General features: G+C 46.5%; 7 protein-coding genes across 7 annotated transcripts; 4 read left to right on the plus strand and 3 right to left on the minus strand.

The window, feature by feature from the left end:
- The first annotated feature begins 83 nt into the window (after nucleotides 1–83).
- HD556DRAFT_1527256 (uncharacterized protein) lies at nucleotides 84–2,375 on the plus strand. The gene is made up of 12 exons (XM_041309339.1): nucleotides 84–466; nucleotides 533–842; nucleotides 899–918; nucleotides 971–985; nucleotides 1,039–1,077; nucleotides 1,133–1,161; nucleotides 1,220–1,233; nucleotides 1,285–1,320; nucleotides 1,495–1,554; nucleotides 1,613–1,747; nucleotides 1,808–2,040; nucleotides 2,097–2,375. Exons 2-12 carry the CDS (start codon nucleotides 554–556, stop codon nucleotides 2,325–2,327), a joined length of 1,101 nt encoding a protein of 366 aa, XP_041160418.1. The 5' UTR covers nucleotides 84–466; nucleotides 533–553; the 3' UTR covers nucleotides 2,328–2,375.
- A 643-nt stretch (nucleotides 2,376–3,018) lies between these two features.
- On the minus strand, nucleotides 3,019–5,475 carry HD556DRAFT_1371530 (uncharacterized protein). The gene is made up of 4 exons (XM_041302955.1): nucleotides 4,563–5,475; nucleotides 3,816–4,508; nucleotides 3,288–3,763; nucleotides 3,019–3,236 (listed from the first exon to the last, which is right to left on the minus strand). The coding sequence occupies exons 1-3, from the start codon at nucleotides 5,253–5,255 to the stop codon at nucleotides 3,398–3,400; spliced, it is 1,752 nt and encodes a 583-aa protein (XP_041160419.1). The 5' UTR covers nucleotides 5,256–5,475; the 3' UTR covers nucleotides 3,019–3,236; nucleotides 3,288–3,397.
- A 1,909-nt stretch (nucleotides 5,476–7,384) lies between these two features.
- On the plus strand, nucleotides 7,385–7,771 carry HD556DRAFT_1221373 (Homeodomain-like protein; the record flags this gene model as incomplete). The annotated part of the gene is made up of 1 exon (XM_041296812.1): nucleotides 7,385–7,771. A coding segment is annotated over one exon (387 nt), but the record flags the coding sequence as incomplete, so codon positions are not given.
- A 767-nt stretch (nucleotides 7,772–8,538) lies between these two features.
- HD556DRAFT_1237028 (uncharacterized protein) lies at nucleotides 8,539–9,831 on the minus strand (the record flags this gene model as incomplete). Its single annotated transcript, XM_041297867.1, has 4 exons — nucleotides 8,539–9,060; nucleotides 9,106–9,254; nucleotides 9,347–9,455; nucleotides 9,493–9,831. Coding segments are annotated over 4 exons (1,119 nt in total), but the record flags the coding sequence as incomplete, so codon positions are not given.
- Nucleotides 9,832–14,189: 4,358 nt separating this feature from the next.
- HD556DRAFT_1536272 (uncharacterized protein) lies at nucleotides 14,190–16,813 on the minus strand (the record flags this gene model as incomplete). Its single annotated transcript, XM_041309627.1, has 10 exons — nucleotides 16,587–16,813; nucleotides 16,428–16,520; nucleotides 15,888–15,979; nucleotides 15,768–15,786; nucleotides 15,504–15,747; nucleotides 15,347–15,400; nucleotides 15,096–15,237; nucleotides 14,489–14,534; nucleotides 14,270–14,398; nucleotides 14,190–14,221 (listed from the first exon to the last, which is right to left on the minus strand). Exons 1-10 carry the CDS (start codon nucleotides 16,600–16,602, stop codon nucleotides 14,190–14,192), a joined length of 867 nt encoding a protein of 288 aa, XP_041160422.1. The 5' UTR covers nucleotides 16,603–16,813.
- Nucleotides 16,814–17,478: 665 nt separating this feature from the next.
- Nucleotides 17,479–18,964, plus strand: HD556DRAFT_444289 (uncharacterized protein). The gene is made up of 6 exons (XM_041310619.1): nucleotides 17,479–17,579; nucleotides 17,653–17,944; nucleotides 18,008–18,115; nucleotides 18,175–18,251; nucleotides 18,314–18,377; nucleotides 18,428–18,964. Exons 2-6 carry the CDS (start codon nucleotides 17,810–17,812, stop codon nucleotides 18,509–18,511), a joined length of 468 nt encoding a protein of 155 aa, XP_041160423.1. The 5' UTR covers nucleotides 17,479–17,579; nucleotides 17,653–17,809; the 3' UTR covers nucleotides 18,512–18,964.
- HD556DRAFT_1371547 (uncharacterized protein) lies at nucleotides 18,872–21,985 on the plus strand. The gene is made up of 14 exons (XM_041302956.1): nucleotides 18,872–18,946; nucleotides 19,005–19,504; nucleotides 19,573–19,638; nucleotides 19,701–19,723; nucleotides 19,780–19,868; nucleotides 19,921–19,941; nucleotides 19,996–20,105; nucleotides 20,159–20,200; nucleotides 20,250–20,326; nucleotides 20,377–20,492; nucleotides 20,556–21,112; nucleotides 21,188–21,334; nucleotides 21,398–21,747; nucleotides 21,800–21,985. The coding sequence occupies exons 2-14, from the start codon at nucleotides 19,154–19,156 to the stop codon at nucleotides 21,855–21,857; spliced, it is 2,007 nt and encodes a 668-aa protein (XP_041160424.1). The 5' UTR covers nucleotides 18,872–18,946; nucleotides 19,005–19,153; the 3' UTR covers nucleotides 21,858–21,985.
- Nucleotides 21,986–22,401: the final 416 nt, after the last annotated feature.

Below are 22,401 nucleotides of genomic sequence, written 5' to 3' on the forward strand. Positions count from 1 at the left end.
CCGGACGAGAAGTACTACTACTAAGTACTAGCTACTTAGTACGTAAACACATGCACGTGATTGTGTCACTCTAAATGAATTGTCAATGTTACAATCTTGCTACTATGGCATCTGCCACATACGTTCTTGATGCATTGTTGCACCAACTTTTTGACTTCTCGCGCCATATCATGATGACGCTATCACCGCATACCACTCGTCCAGTACACAACACGTTGACAATCAAGTGAACGTTGCCGGTCGTCGACTTTCACACCCACGTTACAAATCGGCGGTGATTCTGTACTTACCATTTTAATTGGCATCCTTCTGATACGAAAGCCCAATTGCAATAACAGAGGAAGAGAACGTTAACGAATTGATTGGAAGAAAAGCCCACGCAACTGCAACATCTACGTGGAGTGCACAGCTCTCCCTTCGATTACCAAACTTGAAGCACTATGCACTGGGCCGCATCAGAGAACTCGTGAGTCTCCCCAGGGTGCTTTACGTTGATTGCAGGGGTTTTATATTCCAATATAACGTTTTCCAGATTGATTATATATCGGCATATATGACAATATCTGCGGCTCACCAGTCCTCTGATGGCCCGCCATATGTATATATAGCACGACTGTCATTGGCATGCATCTACCAAGTTCGCCTCTCATTCTCATCCATTCTCTCCCAATATGATCATAGTCTCAAACGGTCCCGCTTCGTGGCCGGTCATCAATGCAAATCGTTTGTACAGCTATTTTGTAGGTTCGTAGAGAGCAGTCGGATGTTGAAGCTGATTTCTCAATCTAACCTTGGCTGCGGTTTCATAGTTGCCGCCTTCGTTGGAGTCACATATGATTGGGGTGAGCATGGTAATATTAAGGGACTGCTGATATAGATATCTTACAAAGATTTTTAGCACTCACATTCGGACAGGAGGTATGTCAATGCTACGACCGACGCAGCCATCTCGCTAAGAATCCTATTATAGGTTGAATTGGTCTGGGCAAGTATTGTCTCATGTCAAAGGAACACGCATGAAAATACACTTAATTACAGAGGCAACGCTGGTCGTTAGTGACAGTTCTGTATCTCAGTGTATGTGACTTGTTTGTCGCGGTTGCCATGTTGTGCTGACTTGAAAGTATCCTAGGTGCGCTACCTTGGAATCTTCTTTGCTGCGTATGTTCGGAAAGCTAAACAATCGGCGTTGTGCTGATTGTCTATCTCTCATAAACAGCCTGACCATGCTGAGTATGTCTCCTTCATTCGCTATCTTTTCTTCTTCTGACCAATGGCATACAGTCAATGTTCCGACCATCTCGCTGACAGATAGAGTAAGTCTTCTGCACAGATGCCTGCTATTCCTCCAATTAACTGCGGTGCCTTGTAGGAGTGGGTGTGGTTCTTTACTAACTTCTTGGTTTATTAACGACCGCCACGCTGTACTACCACAGATGTGAGTCTGTTTGGAGTGTGCGCTACCCGAGGCTGGTCACTGACCAGATTCGTCAGGCTGGAATATGTCCGCCATATGGAATTGGACGGGTATTATGGCATTTGCAATGCTGTGGAGTGAGTTTGGCATTTGCGAGATCTCAGTGATATTGACTTGACTGAAACATGCTGCTAGTCATTATTATCACTCGGTTATATGCCATGTATCAACGATCCAGAAAGATCCTGATATTGCTCATTGTCACCTCGCTGGCTAGCTCCATCTGCATTGGAGTGGCAGCTGTAATAATAACGGTACATGCTTCAGTGGGTACGCTTGATTTTGGATGAAAATAAACGTGCACCAGTGGGGCTCATTGATGAATACCAGAGGAATACTATCTCTCCGGCACCTACCAGTGTTCGATTGGCTTTGGGGGAGATCTCCCACTTCTGACTGCTGTTATGTGGATACTCAGTACTGTGTGGGAGGTCTTCACACTGTGTCTCGCAGTCTGGATTGCAGTAAAACATTTCCGTGAACTGCGACAACATCCGGCAGGAGGGATTATCGTGGACTGTTTCACGGTGTTGATGAAAACTCACGTGCTTTTACTTTGCGAGGTAAGTTCATATCGTGACTATCGTTCTTTTTTCCACTGAAGGGTCGGACGTGGTAGTTTTGTTGCTGTTTCTTGCCTCCAGCTCATTGTTCCAAGATTGTCAACGGTATGTCAATTTTTCGCTGCCCCTGCGTGCTACCACGGTTTATCGTCTCCATAGGATTCACCGGACGTCCAGATTTATTATGGGTTTCTTCGGATTTTGGAGGTCGTGCAGATGTTTATTCTGGGACCACGCCTGATCCTTGGCGTCCGAGAATTCAACGCGAAGCTCGTGGCCGATTCTGACGCAGCATCTGTGATGACCTCAATCGCTTTCCAGGAGCGTGTGCATATACAGACTGGCAGTAGTGTGTGACACACGATATTTTAACAGTTGTCCGGTGCTCTGCAGCGAGCAAGATTTTTTTTTGTCTCTGTTCCAAGCTTCGTTGCATATGATACTTATTTAGTTACGTCGTGTTTCGAAGTAGATTTCAAGTTTGTTGTCGTAGTATGCGTTCGAATCATTTGCTATAGGTCCTGGCCTTGAGAATGTTTTAACTAATATTCTGGACATCCCTACTACGTGCCAACGAAGGAAAGCACTGTACTGAAGAACATATCGAAGTGTGCAAGGACAAGACCCGACGGTCGTGTGAAATGCCACATCGCGCGCAACTGCACCAGTAAAACCTCCGATTCCTTGATGTGCCTTTAAATTTCGTCGCAACAAGTCTACATCAAAATATTCGAGTACGTTCTCCTCGCTCCTCGATCGCATTCCGTCTTCAAATCTGGAAATCTGTTTGAATTGTTCATTTAAAGCCCTTATTTCGCCTCTAGTACGATCTAGCAAATCTAGTATCTGACAAGAATGCAACAGGCCTGCAGGTACCAGTTGCGGATTCTGCTAACTTCCCCACACCCTGAAAATTGGCAGGGGTAAAATTCAGGGCTCAGTCAAAAATAAGGTTGGTGGTGTCCTCAAAATGTTCCCACACACCCTGAATTCATTCAATTATCAACAGGGACACACGTACATACGACTTTTCAACTAGGGATGGGGTGTCCGTACAATTACTTTTGTTGATTCCGCGCGTGTATCATTTTCGAATCCCGTCCGCCAACCCTTGTTTGAATTCGAGGATTGTCTCAACGACGGTAAACCCAAGGCTGCTTGCGCCGCAGCGCTTGACGAAAATCTTCCCCGGTATTGTAAGTCCCTTATCGCTCGTCTTGAACGATCTCTGATGACTTGTAAATTAGAATGCAACAGGCCATGATATATCTATACCCATGCCAGGCCACCCTAGAGACGACTACTCCACTATTTCTGTACTTTTCTTGTATTATTTTTGCAACATTGCAATGTGGCACTACAACTTGCTCTGTAAAGGCGTTCCATTGCTATGGGGTTGGCCCAGATACCACAACGTTGCATCCTTCAACTCACTCAACCACTCCGTGACAATTTTTTCGCTAAAGACGTGCTGATCGTAGGAGACAAAATATTGCAGTTGCTGGCGTGCAGTCGATGCGCCAAGATACAGCTTGGCAGGCGTTATGTGTGCATGGGCACGCCAGTACTCAACATGAGGTCGTGGTGTTTTGGCGTCCTCGAAAGCAGCAGCCTGCGGTGACCACGGCGCATAACCGGCCCGATGGGCGTGAGGCGTGCTGTGCAGGGGCGACAGGTAGTGCTCGGGAGGCAGAGGATATTCTGTGGGCAACACATGATCCATCTGGAATCGTAACGTTTAGTTCATCTGAATCTATATCAAGAGAGTCACTGACATTGCCAAGGGTGGCCCCTCCTTGTGTGTATATCGGGTCCAAAGACTGAACGGATATACTTTTATCGCCGTCCTCTAGCTGAACACTGTCTCTCGTCTTCAACCACTTCGAAGCAATTTCCCTCCCGAAAGGAGTCCAATGGAGTCTCACGGTGGAAGTACATATATCAACTAATCGTGGGTGCTCGAGCAGCTTCTGAGCTTGCGCCTTCACATTAGCACATCGGAGAAGAAACCGATCGAAAGACATAAGAGCCGGGAAGTCCGGTGCCCCATCAATAAGTTCCAACCTGCTAGGGTCTCCCCTAGACATGTCACCAAGAGGCATGAAGGGAAGCACATACTGGACTGTGCCGATGCCAACGCCAACATCGCCCGAGCCGCCCGTCTCAAACCAGTCCTTATCTTGATACGGGCGCAAGTTCACCGGCCCGAGGACGTACATGGGCTGGCGCTTCCTGTACTCCCATTCTTCTTCCGAGATCTGGCCCCTGAGGTACCGTCGACATAAAACACGTGCCATGGCAACTTGGCTGAGGGCATAATACGCAGAATTCATGGTAATACCATGGCGGCGGCAATTGGTGAGAATGGTTGACGACACTGCTCTCGAAAACACTGAGACATGGTTGCGTTTTTTAGCGGAAGTATGAGGTGTGGATTCCCTGAAGTCTCCGGGAAGAGTGTGACCGCCCTGTTTCAATGCTTTAGCTCTCCTGTAAGGCACTGCAAACTGAATACTAAAGACCTTGAATCGGGACATCCGTGCCAAGTCAATTGCATAACCCAAAGCCCGCCTCCACCGTCTTTTGACAAGTGAAAGATCTCTAGAACCCAAATTGCTCTCTAAAGCCTTAAAACTATGCATTCTCTCGCCCAGAGGAATGTACGGTGGTTCAATCTGAGATGACAGTGTGTCAAAAAACGTCCTAAGCACTGTGCTCGTGCCAGCTGCATCTGTAATGCAGTGGGCGAGCATGATCACGACGTGAAAATGGTCACTTTTATCTGTTCGGCGCAAGATATAGGCACGAGTAAGTAACTGAGATGAAAGGCGCCGAGGACCATCCATAATGTCGGTTACGAAACATTCAGCATGGTGAAAGGAATCGACTTCCGTGAATGTGACATCATCAGGTCGAAGATTCATGACTGTTTCTTCACGGATAATAAAGCGTGGACCAAACTCGTGTTCTTCCACTTCAGCTGCGATGAGGGGAAAGCGCCTTTTGACAGATACCCAAGAACGTAAGATATTCGATTGGGAATGAACGACTTGGTCGCTGGCTTGTGCGGTACGAAGGTGTATGTGCATCACGGTATCAGCGGTATTGCTGGAAACGCCAGCCCAATAGAAGGTAGTTTCTGAACTTCCAAGTGGGCGAAAGAAAATGCGCCGGCCTGGAGTAGAATCTAGCGACGTCCATGACTCAGTGGTCATAATGTTGAAGTTGACAGTGAGTCTAGAGGGGAGTGCAAGAGGAACTCGTCGACGGATTGGTACTTATACCCTCTCCTCAACTTGAGCACGTATAAAAACCCCGGCAACGACTTCATAAGAATGTCACTCACGTTGACTGTTTTACGGAAACCTTCAAACTCTAGAGTCTAGCCTGAGAAGGTAATGCATGTACATACAGAAACTGTTAAACGCCTGGATCACTTGCGAAACGAAAGTCCAGCATGACCTAGAGCGCATCCTACTAGGTCATTGCTAAAGCGCGTCTGGTCTACGAGGCTGTTAATAATGATTTAGTACTAGTAGCGCCTTGCTCATGGTAGTGAATTACTAAATAAGAATAAACATAAACGTAGCGTGGGAATGATCATTGAATATTGGCCATCATGACAGTGCCGAGGTCACGACAAACTCTCAAGGTCGTACGATAGTCAAGCGGGAGTAAGCCCCCCATGTATAGGCCCTAGGTGGTTTTATGTCCGACACATGGTATATAAATGAGGACAAGTAAATTGAATTTTTCTAACAAAGAGGTGGTTCGCACTGCAGTGACAGACCGTGTCAGTAGGTCATGTTTGCCCACACCATTGACAGGATCGCACGATGCTAAGAATGTGGCAGTCAATCAGATAACCAGGGCGATCATCTGGATCGCTGGATCTGCATGCTCACCCTGATTGATGTAATCACAAAGAATCGATGTGCAGGCCCTGCAGGGGGACCGTAGGAACTGCAGTCTGCACCGTGATGGCGCATGACAGATCAGCATGAAACCTGACAATGAGCCTAGCTCAGTGTCATGGTATAGATAACAGCATGAATGCTGCACAATGCGGAGAGGAGAGCATGAAGTTACAAACAATGAGTGAGTAGCTGTAGTGTGTACTAATAGTGCTTGGAAAGATGACAATACTTACAACTAGTAGGTTCAGAACATGCTGCTCAATATTTCACGGAAGCCATAGTTTCCAGTTCCTTTGCTAATATATCAACAAACATTACAATACTTTGAACTGCCGCGTCGCCTCTGAATTCGCTCCTGTAATTATAACACACCTTTCTTAGCTAACAACTCACTTTTAATCCGTAGAGGACGGCCATCACGATCACGCAAGGTCAAGTTGACATCTTGTTTTGGAATTGATCAAGTCTAGGCTGGCCTCTAAGAACTGCGTGTGCACGGCGACCCAAATTTATTTCTTATATCGCGTCACGGTACAAGACTACAAGTTCAGGTCTAAGGTCACCTTGCAGCTCACTGTAGACTAGTATAAAGAGTATAGTGCATCTTAAATCTTTGGGGCGAACAAAGGTTGTTGCAAGAAATGGCAAGTGGGATTTTCGTCACTGATCCGTCATGCAGCATCGGCATGACCTCGAAGTCTATCTGTCTGAAAGAGTGTATCACGTCTCTGGTGAGCAGTAAGTTGCAAAGACTCGAGATCCTAGCCAAAGAGCTAGATAAGCCCCAGGTTATAAAAGCACTATGTATGCATGATCTTGACACACCATACTAGTCAAGTCCTCATACATCAAATGAATGATTTCGACGAGAAAGCACCCAAGTTGACAGCAGTAGTGAAGTGGTCAGAAGCTTCCGAGCTTCGTCATAATGTGCACCATCCAAGACTTTGGTTCCGAGTTGAACACATAGATGGATGCCTAATATGTGAGTGAAAAATATCAGTTTTGATGACCGAGCATTGCCGCATGATACTTACTTCCACGACACGACACCTACATCAGCAAACTACCATTTTGTCCCACAGAACTCACAGTGTGACAGACATCACAGAATCCCAGGATTCAGAGTCACAGAGCCCACAGAGCCACCACAGATTCTCACAGTGTGCTACAGACTCACAGACTCCCTAGAATCCCAGAGCCACAGAGTCACAGTGCACCACAGACCCACAAAATAAATCTCAAAAATTTTCACCAAGTCTTTTCTTTGGTTAAACAACAACATTAAGCCTCAGTATTACAGCTGTGTGCAAATATAATGGCACTGGCGCAAATCGATAACATATAACAACAACGAAAGACTTAGTGAAAATCTACCTGAATTTACATAGCACTGCTACAAACTTTGAGCTTTCGTCATGGGCAATAGGAAAATCTCTGCTGACCTCAAGCTTGCAGCTATCCGTCTTCACGAGCAGGGCATACTTCGGCTCCGTGACATCTTGGACTGTGTAGGATTCTCGCGTCGTACCTTTTATCGCATCAAGAAGCTCCACGACGAGACCGGCAATGTTGTCAAGCCTACTAGAAGTGAATATCTTGGTCGTCCACGGACTCTCAACTTCGAAGACTTACAGTATCTTCTTGAGCTCGTTTATCATCGTCCTGACTGGTTCCTCGACAAACTTACAGCTCTCATGAAACGTAACCATTTTGTTGCCATGCACTACACAACCATTCACCGGGAGCTCGTACGTGCTGGAGTCTCATTGAAAAAGCTCCGAAAGATTGCAAGCGAGAGAAATGAAGACCTTCGAGCAGATTTCAAACGACGAATGGCTCAGTACATGCCTAATGAGCTTGTATTCATTGATGAGACTTCAAAGGACGAGCGAACCCAGTTTCGAAGATGTGGTCGAGCAAAGAGGAGTTGCCGGGCATCTATGAGAGGTCCATTTGTGCGCGGACGACATTTCACAATCACTGCTGCCCTAACAATCAATGGTGTCATTGCTGGACATGTGGTTGAGGGATCCATGCGACGAGTGGGCTATCTCCATTATCTTGAACACTCCGTTGTAAATTTGGCTGTCATGTTTTTGTCCATCGCACTAAATTTTGGCCATAGATACCTCACTGTGAAGCTTACCCAGGCAGGAACAGTGTCCTAGTGATGGACAATGCCCGAATTCATCATGGTGAAGAGGTTCAGGAACTCGCAGATAGATTTGGTGCGCTGATGCGAGGCTTCGTGAATATATATTCTAACCCAAGCTTGGTACTAGGTGTCCGAATCATTTTCTTGCCTCCCTACTCCCCAGATCTCAACCCCATTGAGGAGGCATTCTCGAAGCTCAAAGCGTGGATTCGTCACAACAATGATTTGTTTTCAGCTGCTGCTGATAATGATGGTATTCTGTATGACTTACGAGAGGCACTGGATATCATAACAGCGGAGGATGCTCATGGCTACATTCGTCATTCAGGTTATTTCTAGGCTAGAGTTTTACAGTATAGTTTTACAGCATGATTGATACACAGCGAGGGACAGCATTATGACTTTGAACAATAATGAAATGTGCTACTCCCCACACCATCGCGAGATAGCATCCTTCAGCTCTGCGAGTTCCCCACAAAGCAGGCCAACCTTCTGCAAGTCATCAATAGTTACATAGCGAAGAGAGTGTGAAGAATTGAAACCATGTTCGAGGAGTTTTTTTCGGAGTGTATCAGAAATTTCGTACATCGAGCAGAAGTCAATGAGAGTCAATTGAGGTCCCAGAGAAGTAAGTTGTGCAGGAGATAGCAATGATGGAGCAGGATGCATAGCAGGAGCCAGATTTTGCGACGGAAACTGAGATGCCATGGGTGCAGAAAGGCCTCGAATCGCTTGGAACAGCTCAGGAGGGAAATTGACATTGACAACAGGCCCACTGGATGCAGGGGCAGGTGTTGCTACCAGTTTCTTTGCTTGCTCGTTGGCCTGTTGTTGTTGACAACGGACTGCTAATAATGATTGATGGCCAAGTAACTCGATCGGCACCATACTGAAGTGGGAATGATTTGGAGGCATTTCAAGTGTCGCATACTCGGGGCCTTTTTCCTAGGAATAGTTGAGTGCAATAACAATTGAGAAAACTGAGCATACCATTGCTGATGCCCAACAATCAAGCAACGGAAACGAGAGTGGTATGTGGGAGCCACCATCTCCAGGATTCACGAAGCAATGTTCGCTGTGACAACCTGGCTTCTTGTGACATACCCAACGATCTGTCAACTTTGTGATATTCCGATTCACTGGTTTCATCTCGTTGTCGATATCAGATGCCTTCGGTGCCTGAAAATTCAGTGAATGATGAAGCATTCTCGCAGTTTTCACAACATTCAACATGCCTTTGTTTTTTGAGTCTTCTTCTTTTTCCTTTTCCTTCTCTGCCCTTCATCACTGCTATCCTCACCACTACTTCCATTCTCCTTGTAAGATGCTCGGTCTTTACGCTGCCACAAAGTTAGATTATGAAAAACTCGTTGCAACGCATACCTTTTTGAGGTCAGAGAGTTCTTGAACATATATCGTTACAATTGGTTCCTTGATCTTCATCAGACACTTGATGAGTTCCTTATAGTCATCTTCGTCGGACAGTGAGGTTGGCTTTGGTGAAATTCGGACAATTGAAAAAAATGCTTTGTAGTTATCGAAGGAAAGAGTAGCAGGAGACGTTTCTTTGTCGATCTTGCAGAGAATCTGGGCTTTGAAAGTATCGAAGGGTTCATCAAGATGAAGGGTCAATATGGTGCTGGTACCACTCCATTTTTTTACATCGTCCTTCTTGATTTCGGCATATGGCAGGATGAGAACATTGTATGTCACTTCACGAGCAGGTTCCACAGTATCAATTGGCTCAGGTTCTGTTGGAGGAGCTTCAGAGCGTTTGGATGACACTGCTCCAACAAGAAGGTGATCAGCAGTGATGATAAAGGTGCATATATGCGCTACCTTTTTTCTTCTTAGGTTTCACAGCCTGCTTCGGAGGTGGAGGGGGATCTCGTACAGGTACTGGCACTGGCTCGGGGACAGGACTTGTTGCATCAAGTTCACGATCAATACTGTCGCGCATCAGGACTTGGGGCAGAGTTCCATGGTCCGCTGTAGAAACAACAATACTGAGAGGAACAAACAAAGCTCCTGACTGATATATTTGTGTTGTGGTCTTTGCACTGCCTAGTCTGCTATACTTGCCTGACAAGTGCATTCGACCCAGGGGTCTGCGGTCTGGGAATAGTCTTGGGGGTAAGTGAGTGATGTGGGGTCAATAGTCCGAGCGCGGGAAACAATGTCCAGAGGTATAATTACGATGTCCGATGCAAAAGCGTTGGGTCCGATGTTTTTCGGGGTTTCGGGTTATCGGGTTCGGGTTCGGGGTGTCGGAAACTAATAGTAATGCTATAGCGAGCGTCGGAAGAGCGAGCGGTGTGTGCAATAATAACAATGACTGATACGGATAATGAAAGAGCGATGATATTCGCAATATCAACTAAGAACTACGAAATATCGGATTTGACCACTAAGCGTCGGGGAACTGCTCCCCTCTACTTGGATGATGAATAATGCTCGAGGTCAGTCCAATATATATGTAAGTACGTAGAAATGCGGAACCCGTAGGCGAAAGTAGCGGCGGAGTATTTCGGATCCGAAGTACATGTAAATAAACATGAGGCGCTGCGGACTATGGGAAAACATGTAATAGCGCTGGCTATGACGTGAGTAATGTGCGAAATAATGAACTACACACCTAGTGGGGCTAGCAAGATGGAACGGGACACGGATAGGACAAGTGCACAGGAAAACATCGGGTCCGATGCGGCCTAAACGTCGGGTTGGCGGTGTAGGGATTCATTTCTGGCTGGGCTTGTAGAGACTGTTTTTACCTTACCTTATGTTGGCACTTTTGTAGCTTACATAAGCAAGTTATCTTTTCACCAGTTACCAGTAGGAGTCAGAGTACTCAGCAAGTTTTCATGATATTTCCTCTCCTCTGAGCCTTGAGCCTGGTCCAGAAACCCTTTAGGGTCGAATAGCAGCTAGGTTCTGCAAGACCCAACATTGTTCAGACTCACTCTCTGAATTGTTGTACCTTCAACTGGAGCCCACCGCGAGGGTTTCTTGTGTTTCTAGGCTCTCTAAGCTCACCAATCATCCCCCAAATTCGCCTATTATCCTACCACAGTCATTCATTACCAGCTTCTCCCATATTCCCAAGTTTTCAGCATCTTCTCCTCCTCCCCAGCACATTGATAAGCGTTTTTCTCACGCGGTTTTCGAGCGGATCTCTCGCAAACTTAGGGTCGTATTCCCTACGTCCGTCCGGTCATTTTGAGCCCTGGTTCATCGAATTTGGAGCAGTAGTTGTGGAGTTATCGAGTTTTTGGTGTTTTTGAGAAGTTGAGGAGAGATAAGGGTTTTCTGGGTGCTCTAAGGCCTGTCTCATCTAGCTCTTTTGGTCATTTACCATCCCTCAGTGGCTCTGTCCATTGCCCCAAGCCGCTTTTTGATAGGACCAGCCCTTGTTGCCCTGCACCATACCCCTTCCTCCTCCTCCCTCTTGCACCTCCACACATTTTCGCACTTTCACCAGCCCATTTCGCATCGGAACCCCATAGACCCTATACCCGTTTTGAAGCCCTCGTTCATGGCTTTCATTCGCGCATATCCGCGCCTTCGCGCGCTCAGCTGTTCGCTCGCTATCCGCATTTTCGCGTTCCCCCCATTTGTTTCACCCCAATTTTTGCGTTTTCTTTATATCTCGTCGCCCTGTGATCGCGCGCCCATCGCCTTAGGCGCGTTATGACCGCATTCACCGCCGCTTTCCATCCATCCGCTCCGCTTCCCGATACGCCCACCCGCGCCCTCGCTACTCGCCGTTTTCGCTATTTTCGCATGTTTTCACCATTTCCTTCATATCTCCCTCAGTTCTTCACCAAACCTAGTCGACCCTATACTCATTTCGAAGCCCTCATTCGCCTCTTTCTATCCGTCTACTTCCCGTCGTCATCCGCGCAACCACCACTTCGCATTTTATCGTTTTTATCGTTTTACCAGTCCCCCAGTACTGATGCGGTTCGCCTGGCACAAGAGATGTCAGGGAAAACAGGTGCTGGGGTCATCGTTTTATTGGATTGCCCTGACCCTCACTCACTGGCGCAGTTTACCTGGCATACGCGTCAAGGAAACAAAAGGTGTTTGAGGACCCCCAGGTTAGTAGTTTTCTTAGTTTAGCTTAGCTTTGGTTTGCATAGGTAGATGACTGGGGACAGTCATGATTCAAAGTTCCCATGAGATGTAGGGATTCATTTCTGGCTGGGCTTGTAGAGACTGTTTTTACCTTACCTTATGTTGGCACTTTTGTAGCTTACATAAGCAAGTTATCTTTTCACCAGTTACCAGTAGGAGTCAGAGTACTCAGCAAGTTTTCATGATATTTCCTCTCCTCTGAGCCTTGAGCCTGGTCCAGAAACCCTTTAGGGTCGAATAGCAGCTAGGTTCTGCAAGACCCAACATTGTTCAGACTCACTCTCTGAATTGTTGTACCTTCAGCGGGTTAGCGTCGGATAACATCGGGAAGTGATTAGCATGTGACGGGTATTTGACGTGTACTGTAAAATAGCTCGATACGAGCCCAGCGCCAGCTCGTGTCCTACACCACGAAGACTGTTGATGACCCACTCGATGATAGGGAGCTGGTGTCTGTTTCGGAGGACGTGACTTCAAGTATATCATCGTCAGATTCGTCAATAAACTCAGCACTTTTGTACATCTGTCGCTGATGACCCATGTTTCAGAGAAGGGCCCGGGCAAAGTGTGATGGCACGACGCGACAAAGTCCCTACAACTAAGCTAAATTTCACTAAGTCCTTTTTCGGTGTTATATGTTTTCGATTTGCACCAGTGCCATTATATTTGCACACAGCTGTAACCAAAATTTTCACCAAGTCTTGTCTTTAGTTCAACATCAGGACCAAGTCTCAGTATAAAACAAAAATTTCACCAAGTTTTGTATCTAGTTCAACATTGACACTAAGCCTCAGTATTAATCAAAGCTTATTGAAATTTAACTAAACTTTCTCCAGTCAAAAACATGTTGCAATGAGATTTAATTTACCTGTATATTTCAATAAGGGCAAGTTATGATGAATTTTGAAGTTGAAATGAGGTTTAATTCTATGTTTCAGCTTGAAAACAATATTGAGGGTTGAGAATAATTGGTATATGTGTTATTGTGAGTGAGTAAAATCAAAGACACAATAGTGTAGTGGTAAATGTGTGTTGAAGTTGTTGCTGAGCTTTCTGAAGTCTCAAGTTCAATTCCTGCCATTAACACATTAAAAATGTCAAAGTGTGAATTTGTTTTGTCCTATTTACTAGACAAACATTGTAGCACTGTGAGCTCTGTGACACTGGGAGCTGTGGCACTGGGAGGTTCTGTACAGAGCTGTACAGAAGGGACCAAGCTGTGGCCCTGTGACACTGTACTGTAAGCTCTGTACAGAACTGTACAGAACATTGTAGTTTGCTGATGTGAGAAGATCGAGGGCATCTAGGAATTCGAATTTCCGGGTCCGTCCAGCCGAGTCCGGCTGGGTCTGTCCGGCTCCCAAGTATGATATTTTGTATGCAATAGAGTATGACACTAGTACATTAACGAAACTACAGAAACGTCACAGCTGCAGCCCTCACAGATCTGGTCCAGACTATTTCAGAGATACCTGCATGTGTCATGAGTGAAAATATAGAATCTGCAAGGTCTATGGTTGAGTCCATTGGCAGGCAGGCACAGAAATTAACACCTGAAAGCTGGTTGAGCCAAATGATTGGTAGGCAAGCTGCTAGTAGAGGATGAGAAAGCCGGCCAGCCCAGTGCACGAGAACTTGAAGGACAGGCAAAAGCCCATCTGAAAGGCCAAACCATATCTGCAGCTACACAAAGCTGTAATCGTCAGGCCAGGCCAGGCTGAAAGATCGCTGATTTGATGTATTCGAGATGGTAACAAGTCGTAAAATTGAGCTCATTGTATGACGCGACGTTAAGAACTGACAAGTTGTGCACAGGCGGATCCGGACAGACCCGCACGCAGCCGGACGGAGACTGCCGGAAATTCGGATTCCCAGACTTTCTGAGAAGATCGGCATTCAGACAAATGGCAGCGAGTTCGTTTATGAGAAGCATCACTTCCTCATGGTGTTCTGCGCTGAAGAGCGCAATGGCCTGAGATACACAATGAAGTAGAGAATATGCAAAACAAAATTAACATACCTTTGTGAGTAGAAGAAAAAAGGTTGGGTTTTGAATCTTGGTTCATGAACATGGATGCAACGTCGAATGCTATCCTTGCCTCCTGGACATGACCTCGGTCGCGGAGGGCGATACCTTTGGGGACATAACCTGTCAATGAGGGCTGAATGTTGATGGACTATGTCATGAATGAAAGTTAGCCTTTTTGCAAGAGGGCCATGACAAGTCGGTATAACTCACCTTGATTGCATCCTCCCAGTGATTTTTTCGGGCCATAACGAGTGAGCTATGAGTACATGAAGTATGATCGTTAGTGTCGGTGTGGATGTCTTGGGTGACTAATTCTTCGGCGGAAGACAAGTCCCCAGTTGAATCATGGGCTGTTGTGATAGCCAGGGTCTGCATGAACGATGCTCGAATTGTGTGATGAGTCTACTAGGATGGAAACTCGCCCTTAGCCTTAGTAGTGCTCAACGCCGCAGTCCGTGGGCGGTGTTGCTTGCATAAGCCTGTACGTGACCGTGATCAGCTCTTCTTCTGCAGATCTGAACCTCGGTTCGAACCCGAACTTTTCCGAACCGGACCCATGGTCCGGTCACAGGTCCGGCATGGTCCCTGAACCGAACTACCCAGTTCTGCATTCATTTGCACTTCTTTGGCTCTTGTTCATGTGTGTCGGCGCTTGTTCACACGTGTTGGTGTCTGCACCTGGTCCTTGTCACGCATGTTTTCATTTGTCCGACTGTCTGCACATATCCTTACCCATTCACAAATGCTGATGTGTTCCGTCCAGCTGGTGAGTACTTCAAGTTCATATCTTGACCCATATATGTGATTTTACATTTACCGTACTCGGGCCGCGGCTCAGGCCAGAGCCAGGCCAAAGCCGGTAGTCACTGGCGGCTTTGGCCCGGGCCTGGATTTTTTGCACTGCCAGCATACAGCGTGCTAACGACGTGAAGTTGTATGCTGCTGTCTGAGGCAACGACCTACAAGCCTGCAATACACAGTCGGCGCTCGAAAACAAAATACGCAAATTGAGCTTACACAAGTTTGGAGCCAGGCTGTCTTGTCTGACTTCGAGCAACCAGACCTTACCGGTATACCCTCCAGGTTAACTTAGCCGATTGGCAGGCAACGACAACAGAAAAGCTGTATTGATGTAGGACGTATTCACTACTGCAACGAAGAGAAATCGGAGCAGAGTTTTACCAATCAAATCTACGACTACTGATAGCAGGCGAACGACATGTACGTATGATCCATTATACTCTGCTCCCACATGTATACATAGTCAGCACTTAGTGATGGATTACTAGGCTCTGTTCGCTTCTCCTGATCATGGATCCGGCCGCCTTCACATTTACCCCGCAGTACTTGCCGTAATTCTATCAGCACCTTCGTCTGGCTCTTTTGTGCGCCCGCTGACACCCACGCCTTGGCTACATCATGTTCGAGCACAGGGGCTACGCCTAACATGAACTTCCGATCGAATTCGGCTGCAGGGATCCAGGCATACCAGATTTGCCCTTCCATTTCTTGATGCCATCATCTATTATAATTACATGGAATTAATGAACGTTCGACCAAAGTCAGCTGAGCGGCTGACAGGGACCTAGGCACTCAGTCTGCGACACACTTGCCCTGGGCCAGAGTGTTCCAAGACATTCTCAATATCAGAACCTTTCGGAATTTGGATGTCATCTAAGGTCCAGGTTGGCTTATGACAGCCTGTCAAAATCACATGAACATAGTACTCGGAGGGTGGCACTGCAATGTGACCGAGCGATGGGTATCTGATGGTGGACCTGGAGAGTCGCGACCTGGCTGGATAGGCGTAAAAGGTACTTCTAGGAAGTACGTTTGATGTGATGAAAGGAAACTGTCAGGAATAAAGCTTTAAAGTCCCGAGAACTGCAGTCGGTGCTGGATGCTTTCTCTCCTTGAGTCGTCAACAACATGTATATCGAACTGTAGCTTGTCATCGTAAATGCAGGTAAGTGGCTGCGTAGCTTATAACATAACATAACTAAGTTCACCATGCACTGTGGATAGTGATTCCAATCAAAATCATTGGAAAAAGTACTGATGCTGAAATTTTCATTGGAACTTCTACTGAAACGGCAGGTAGTTAATTTCATTGGAGTGCTGAATCCAATTCAGCACCAAATTTCAGCACCATTTTCCAATGAATCGAATTCAGCACCACTTTCAGCGCTATTTTCCAATGAATCCAATTCTCCAGCGTAGTCTGGCTTAGGAAGAGTCGGAGCTGGTCCGAGTGTTAGCTTGGGAGAGACACAAGCAGGTGGAGCCGCTGGGAGGGCGGGAAACTTGCTTGTGAATTTGGTCATGCGCTGACTCTTGTGCGGCACAAATCAAGATAAGCATCTTTATACATTCTAACAATTATGATAACACTGGAATATGCTCAGGCTGCAGTAACAGTCTGCCGAGATAAATAAGAGAGTGTGCTGGGTGGGGGCAAGGAAGAGGAAATAACGAACGACAAATTTGAAGAACGAATGTCGTAGGTAGTAAGTCGAAAAATGTAGGAGAAGGGTGGTATATATTAGGAGTTGTAGCTATACCTGCTAAAGATACCATGGCTTAGTGGTAGTGATGCTATGTACGATGGTTTAGGTCATCCGTTCAATCCCTGCCTTTGGTGAATTCTCAATGGGTAATAAGTGACACAGTATGTCATGTCACTAGTGACATAATGTCACCGTCGTCAGCACCATTTATTTTTGTCATTCTTGAGCAGAATTTCAGCACATTATTTCAGAGTAAAAATTCAGCGCAATATCGCTGAAATTTCAGAGTAAAAATCGGAACTTTCAGCACCTCGATTTCAGCACCTTGTACTGTGAATTTCATTACATTATCAACTGATTTTACCTAATGAATTTCATTGGATTTACTACCCACAGTGCATGCAGCTCGTCGTAAATACCAATGTGCTTAGCATTAGCGCTGGGCTGTCACGGTCTTCTTAAGCCAAGGATCATTCCGCTTCCAGCTCATTAAGCAATCCAGCATTTCAAGGATTTCTTTATGTAGTACTTGTTCGGTTCATCACGCACATGACTTTCGAAAGGCCAGATGTATAGCCTATGACTGGCGCGTGACACCTATAGCCCACCTCCTGATCAGGGAGCCAGAAAAAATTGACACACAAGAACTTCGAATATCCGCCGCGCTGCCGCTAGCTATCCCTGTCTTTCATCTCCGTTTGCCCCTATTATGTTTTCTTATTCAATTGCATTCAGGCTGTGATAATGACAGCGCTGATGCGGGGACCTTCTACTACTAGTATTGGGAAAGAATGGTACGCAAATTCAAAGCACGGAATTAGTATTGTCGCGCGCAGTCTTCTGACCTAGATTCTTAACTCCTGTCAGCATTATGTCTGTGTTTTCGCCGCACCATCTTGGCCCCATTCGTCGAAAACAGCCGAGGATGCTGAGCATAAAAGCTCAGCGTTCTATGATCTTTCCTTTGTCAATTCCTCATTACATTGTTGAATCATCATCCTACTAGCGACCTACATCTTATACAATGCCTTTCACCGACGACGGAGTGTATTCTATCAGAAACGTTGGCAGAAACCTCATGCTCGATCTCACGGGCAACAACACCGCTGAAGGCACGCAGATTCAAGGGTATCCGTCAAATGGCACCATGGCCCAACAGGTATCTATCCGCGTTCGCACACATTTTGTGACCGATTCTCATTGCCCACATCACGTCTACTAGTGGGTGATCAAGAGGCAGAACGAGCCAGGGTCCCCCAACAAGACTGTCACCATTCAGTCCAGCAACAACGGCAACAATGGAAATGGATGCTTTGCTACTGCGAGCGAGGTATGTTGGATCGGCCTGCCTTCATTCATTTGCTTGTTAGTTGACGCAGACGCGGACAGGATTCGGATGTACCAGTCATTTACACCAGGCAGGCGTTCATCATCGAACTTGTTGCACGCAAGGACAATACTTATACGTGAGAATCCGACTCAGTACTCAGGAACCTATTTTTTCTAATTTAATGACTCGCATATACAGTATGCACTACACTCTCGGGAGCTCGGACCTGGTGCTGTCCGTTCCGAGTTCAAGCAACAGTGCAGTAAGTTGATGAATATTTTGTCCCAGCCTTTTGCTCATCACGTCCACAAGGTGAAAATCGAGAATTACGACGCAGGAACTTCCCGCCAGCAGTGGGAATTGACTCGTCTTTCTAACCTCGCCCCAATCGTTTAGTTGTCACCACTAGGTACCACCGTGACCTTGCAGTGTTCAAAGTCGAGCACTGAGCTAGGGGAAATGTTCTCGCATATGTGTACTAGTACTACGTCTCGTATCTGCTTCCGTCGTTTATGTGTATGTTGATGAATATGATTGGTCTGGCTCTCTTAGGGAGATAAGTGGATATTTAAAATGGCCATCAGTACTCAGTGCCAGTGAATTGGTCGAGCATGCAGGTATGTGCTGCAGGAAGTTAGCTCTCAGCAGTGTCAGCACCATGCTGTCGCAATGATATGATGCTTCTTGTAGTATCGGTATGAATTGGCATCATGGTGCCAGGAGTGAAAGTTTGTTACATCCGGCATTTTCCTGAGCTTTAATTAGGGTTAGAGCTCACGGTCAACTAAGACTCGCTAGTGCACTTGCGCTCGAGTGTCTCAATGGTTAAATGTAAGTTTTGAGGGTCTTTGCGTGTGTCGGTGAAACTGACAATGATCGACATCGACAGAATAAATTTGGAAGTTTGGATCGGATTTCAAACCATGTGGACGACCGATTCGAGCCGATCAAGCCCTTTGTTCCTCACATCGCATTTAAAGTTCATAAATTCTTCCTGGGCACTTGAATTCGGAGTCACCACCACAGCCAGCAACAGCCATGTCTAGTGGAAGCCTCACCGCAGTCCCAACTCCGAAGAAACGTCGCACTTACGTACGAGAGCTTCAAGGCCCCCCAGAATCTGAAAGTGTACCAGGAAAATGCCTTTTTCCGACACTTCCGCTCGAGCTCCTTGCAGAAATATTGATCCAAACTAATTCTCCTTGCGATGTTTTATCTGTCGCTCGCACATCCAAGCTTTTGTGTTCAACACTTGTCTGTAATACCGCTGCCGACTTCATCTGGCGTACCATTCGCAAGAATTGCTTGCCTCACGCACTACCTGATCCCACCCCGAACTTTAGCGAGGCGGCATATGCCGCATTCGTGTATGATGGAGGGCCTTGTGATGTGAGCAGGAATCCCTTCGCCTGAGCGGAAATAATGTGGACTGACGGTAATGTGATCGGTTTATGCAGGCGTGTAAGGAAGACACAAAAGAATTCTATGCGAGCTTTGCTACACGATTGCGTTTGTGTCGTAATGTGAGTGATGACTTTCCAACTTCTTGCAATGTGTATTGAGCATGATCATCGTACTATAATAGACGCGTTGCAGGACGGGCATCAGGTAGGAGATGTCTCAACTGAGTGAATGAATTTTGATTATTAATTACCTTGTTGCAGGAAACATCTTATGGATGTTACCACTATTTTCAAAGGTCGTGCACGTGAGGAGATATGGGTTCCTTACGCGGAGTCCACTCATTGCTTCGGTAACTACATTCCAGTTTCCGAACATCCTCATATTTAATCATAACTTTTCAGATCCAACCCTCGACAATGCATGTATGGTTTTCTCCTCACGTTCCTCGAGTCTCTTGTGCTTAACTGAAGTTGCAGGGCCCGAGAATCCCACCATATTGATGAAGAAATCCGATTGGGAGCGTTTTCGAGCCGATTATGCAGCGTTCTCGGCTCTATCTCCACCTCCGTCTGAGGAGCTGCAGAAGGTTGGATGAGGACACCTCTGCATCGCTAGGAATTATCTCACATAATCATTTAGGCGTGCACTGATCAAATCGCGAAATTTCCCAAGGTGATGGAGGTATGTTTTTTTTTGCAAGAGTCTGAGTTAAATGTGACTGGTAGTTCAGTTAGCAGTTGCGTTACAGAAGTGGAAGAGCGCCTATGTCACTATGCACAGCACCATCAAGACCAAAAACGAACAGTGGCAAGTAGGACTTAGCTAACCATCACAACAGAAGTCTAACGGAAATGTAGGGCGAAGGCACTTGCTGCCCAGGAAGGCTGGGATGGTCATGATTTGCTTGACTCTCAATCCTATGGTTCATTGCACAGGCACAAGAATCACGTGCTGGAGGAAGTCACGCTACGTGGTATGCGAATTCAGTCAGGCTCATATGGATGAATCATTGTCTTACCTAGTGCCGTCCTTTCAGATTTCCTTCCAATGAAACCCCTTATCGAAGCCCAACTTTTGAAAATGCAGACACACCGCCAAAATCAAGAGAACGAAGCATCTTACCGCCAGCGTCGCGACGACGTTAAACAATACTACAATCGCCTACGGTCCGCTGGAACAGTTGTCCCATCGCTTTATGAGTTCCGCAAACTCTCAGTTATGACGACCATGCAGGGGAGCGTAACAGGTCCAAGGCCAAATTCCAGTGGCCTTGCAAAAGACATGAAGAACTCGGCCCTCGTCGCGGAGCTCGTCGCAGCTGATTTGAAGACGTGGATGGCGTCTGCACGGGAAAAACTATCCGAATTACTTGGGTTTCCCAAGTGGAGAAGTGCGAGCAAGACGAAGTTGCATCCACTGGATAGGATCACTGCGCGGTTTATGTGCCAGGGATGTGGGAAGGTCGCAAAGCGGTATGAGAAGGAACGATGTCTCGATTTTGCAGGCGTCTGCGCGCATGAATGTCCCAGTAATAACAAGACAGATAGGAAACAAGTGGATTGGAGTGTCGATCGCTTCGTAAAAGATGACGAGGTTCGTTGCTTGATAACCACCCGACAAAAAATCAGCTCAAGTATACTGTCCTCCTATGTCCCATTATATTCATAGGCATCAAATGCAGTTGCGCGCCTTCTGACACTCGTCGGAATCACCGACGAGGATACGACCGCACGTAATACCGTCAAGATGCTTGGAGCACGCATTCGGTGTCTTTCTTGTGAACATGCATTCATCATCATGGACTTCCCCACCCTCGTTAGTCACTCTTCTTCTTTTTCATCCTGTTTATTGAGGAAAGCTCAATACTACTGCGCGTAGATTGGTCACTCGCACCGGCATGATAACATGCAAACGGCTATACTACCCGAAGGAGAAGGGTCAGAGTATCCCTTTGAGGCGGGGTTGTCTGCGAGACTTATGAACATGGGCTCTAAGCCACAGAAGTTGAGGAGCGATGCGAACTATCGGTGCCGTCATTGCATTCCAGCCAGCAAATCAGCAGATGCTGGTATAGATGGGGAGGGGCAGGTCTATACTGGGGAATCTATTGTGAATGAGTCACACACGGAGGGCTCACAAACGGGGAACCAGAATGGCCGCCAGAGAAACAGGAAGAACAAACTCAGGTCAATGAACTTCAACGCTCTTCGCTCGCATTTGAAGGAAGTGTGAGTGGTTTCGTGAATGACTGTCGTCATAGGCTCATCTCACTTTTTGCAGACACATAATAGAGATGGTGAGCGATGAGGATTTCTTCGTTCAAACTCCCGCGAAGTAGCGGAGCTAAGAAGCCCAAACGAGGGGCGATCTGTATCATATCTATTCGTTTTTTGCTTCAATCTATTTCATGTACTATTATGAATTAATTGGTTAGAAAGTCATTTACCCAATCAAGGGGAGCAGTGTCTGTTACGGCAGGAAAGTGATCCGGATCTTCGTGGAAAGGCGTCGCGATAAATCATTGTCATTCCCGCTCGAAATTATCAGTGAATCGCGCGAAACTATTCCTCGACTCCCTAGGACGGCCTGTACATATACATTATCCTCACATGTCCTCGAGGTGGATTCCTTGTAAGTAGCAGAGAGGCAGTCAGGCCTGACTGCCATGAGAGCTCAAGAAGTTTCGATCGAACCGAACTGGCATAGGGCCTCCAGGAGTAACAAATCAATTCAAATCTTTTATCGCACCTGCTTGACTGTGACTGGTTGCGAGAGACCTCATTCGGTGGTTATACAAGGTGTGAGTGCACATTTCCAATACCTCTTGTGGGAGTTAGGGATTGTGTTATCATACTTGTGTATCTGTTCTTCACATGAGTACG

Source organism: Suillus plorans (genome assembly GCF_016647745.1).
Source record: "Suillus plorans strain S12 chromosome Unknown HD556scaffold_27, whole genome shotgun sequence".
Classification (NCBI taxonomy): domain Eukaryota; kingdom Fungi; phylum Basidiomycota; class Agaricomycetes; order Boletales; family Suillaceae; genus Suillus; species Suillus plorans.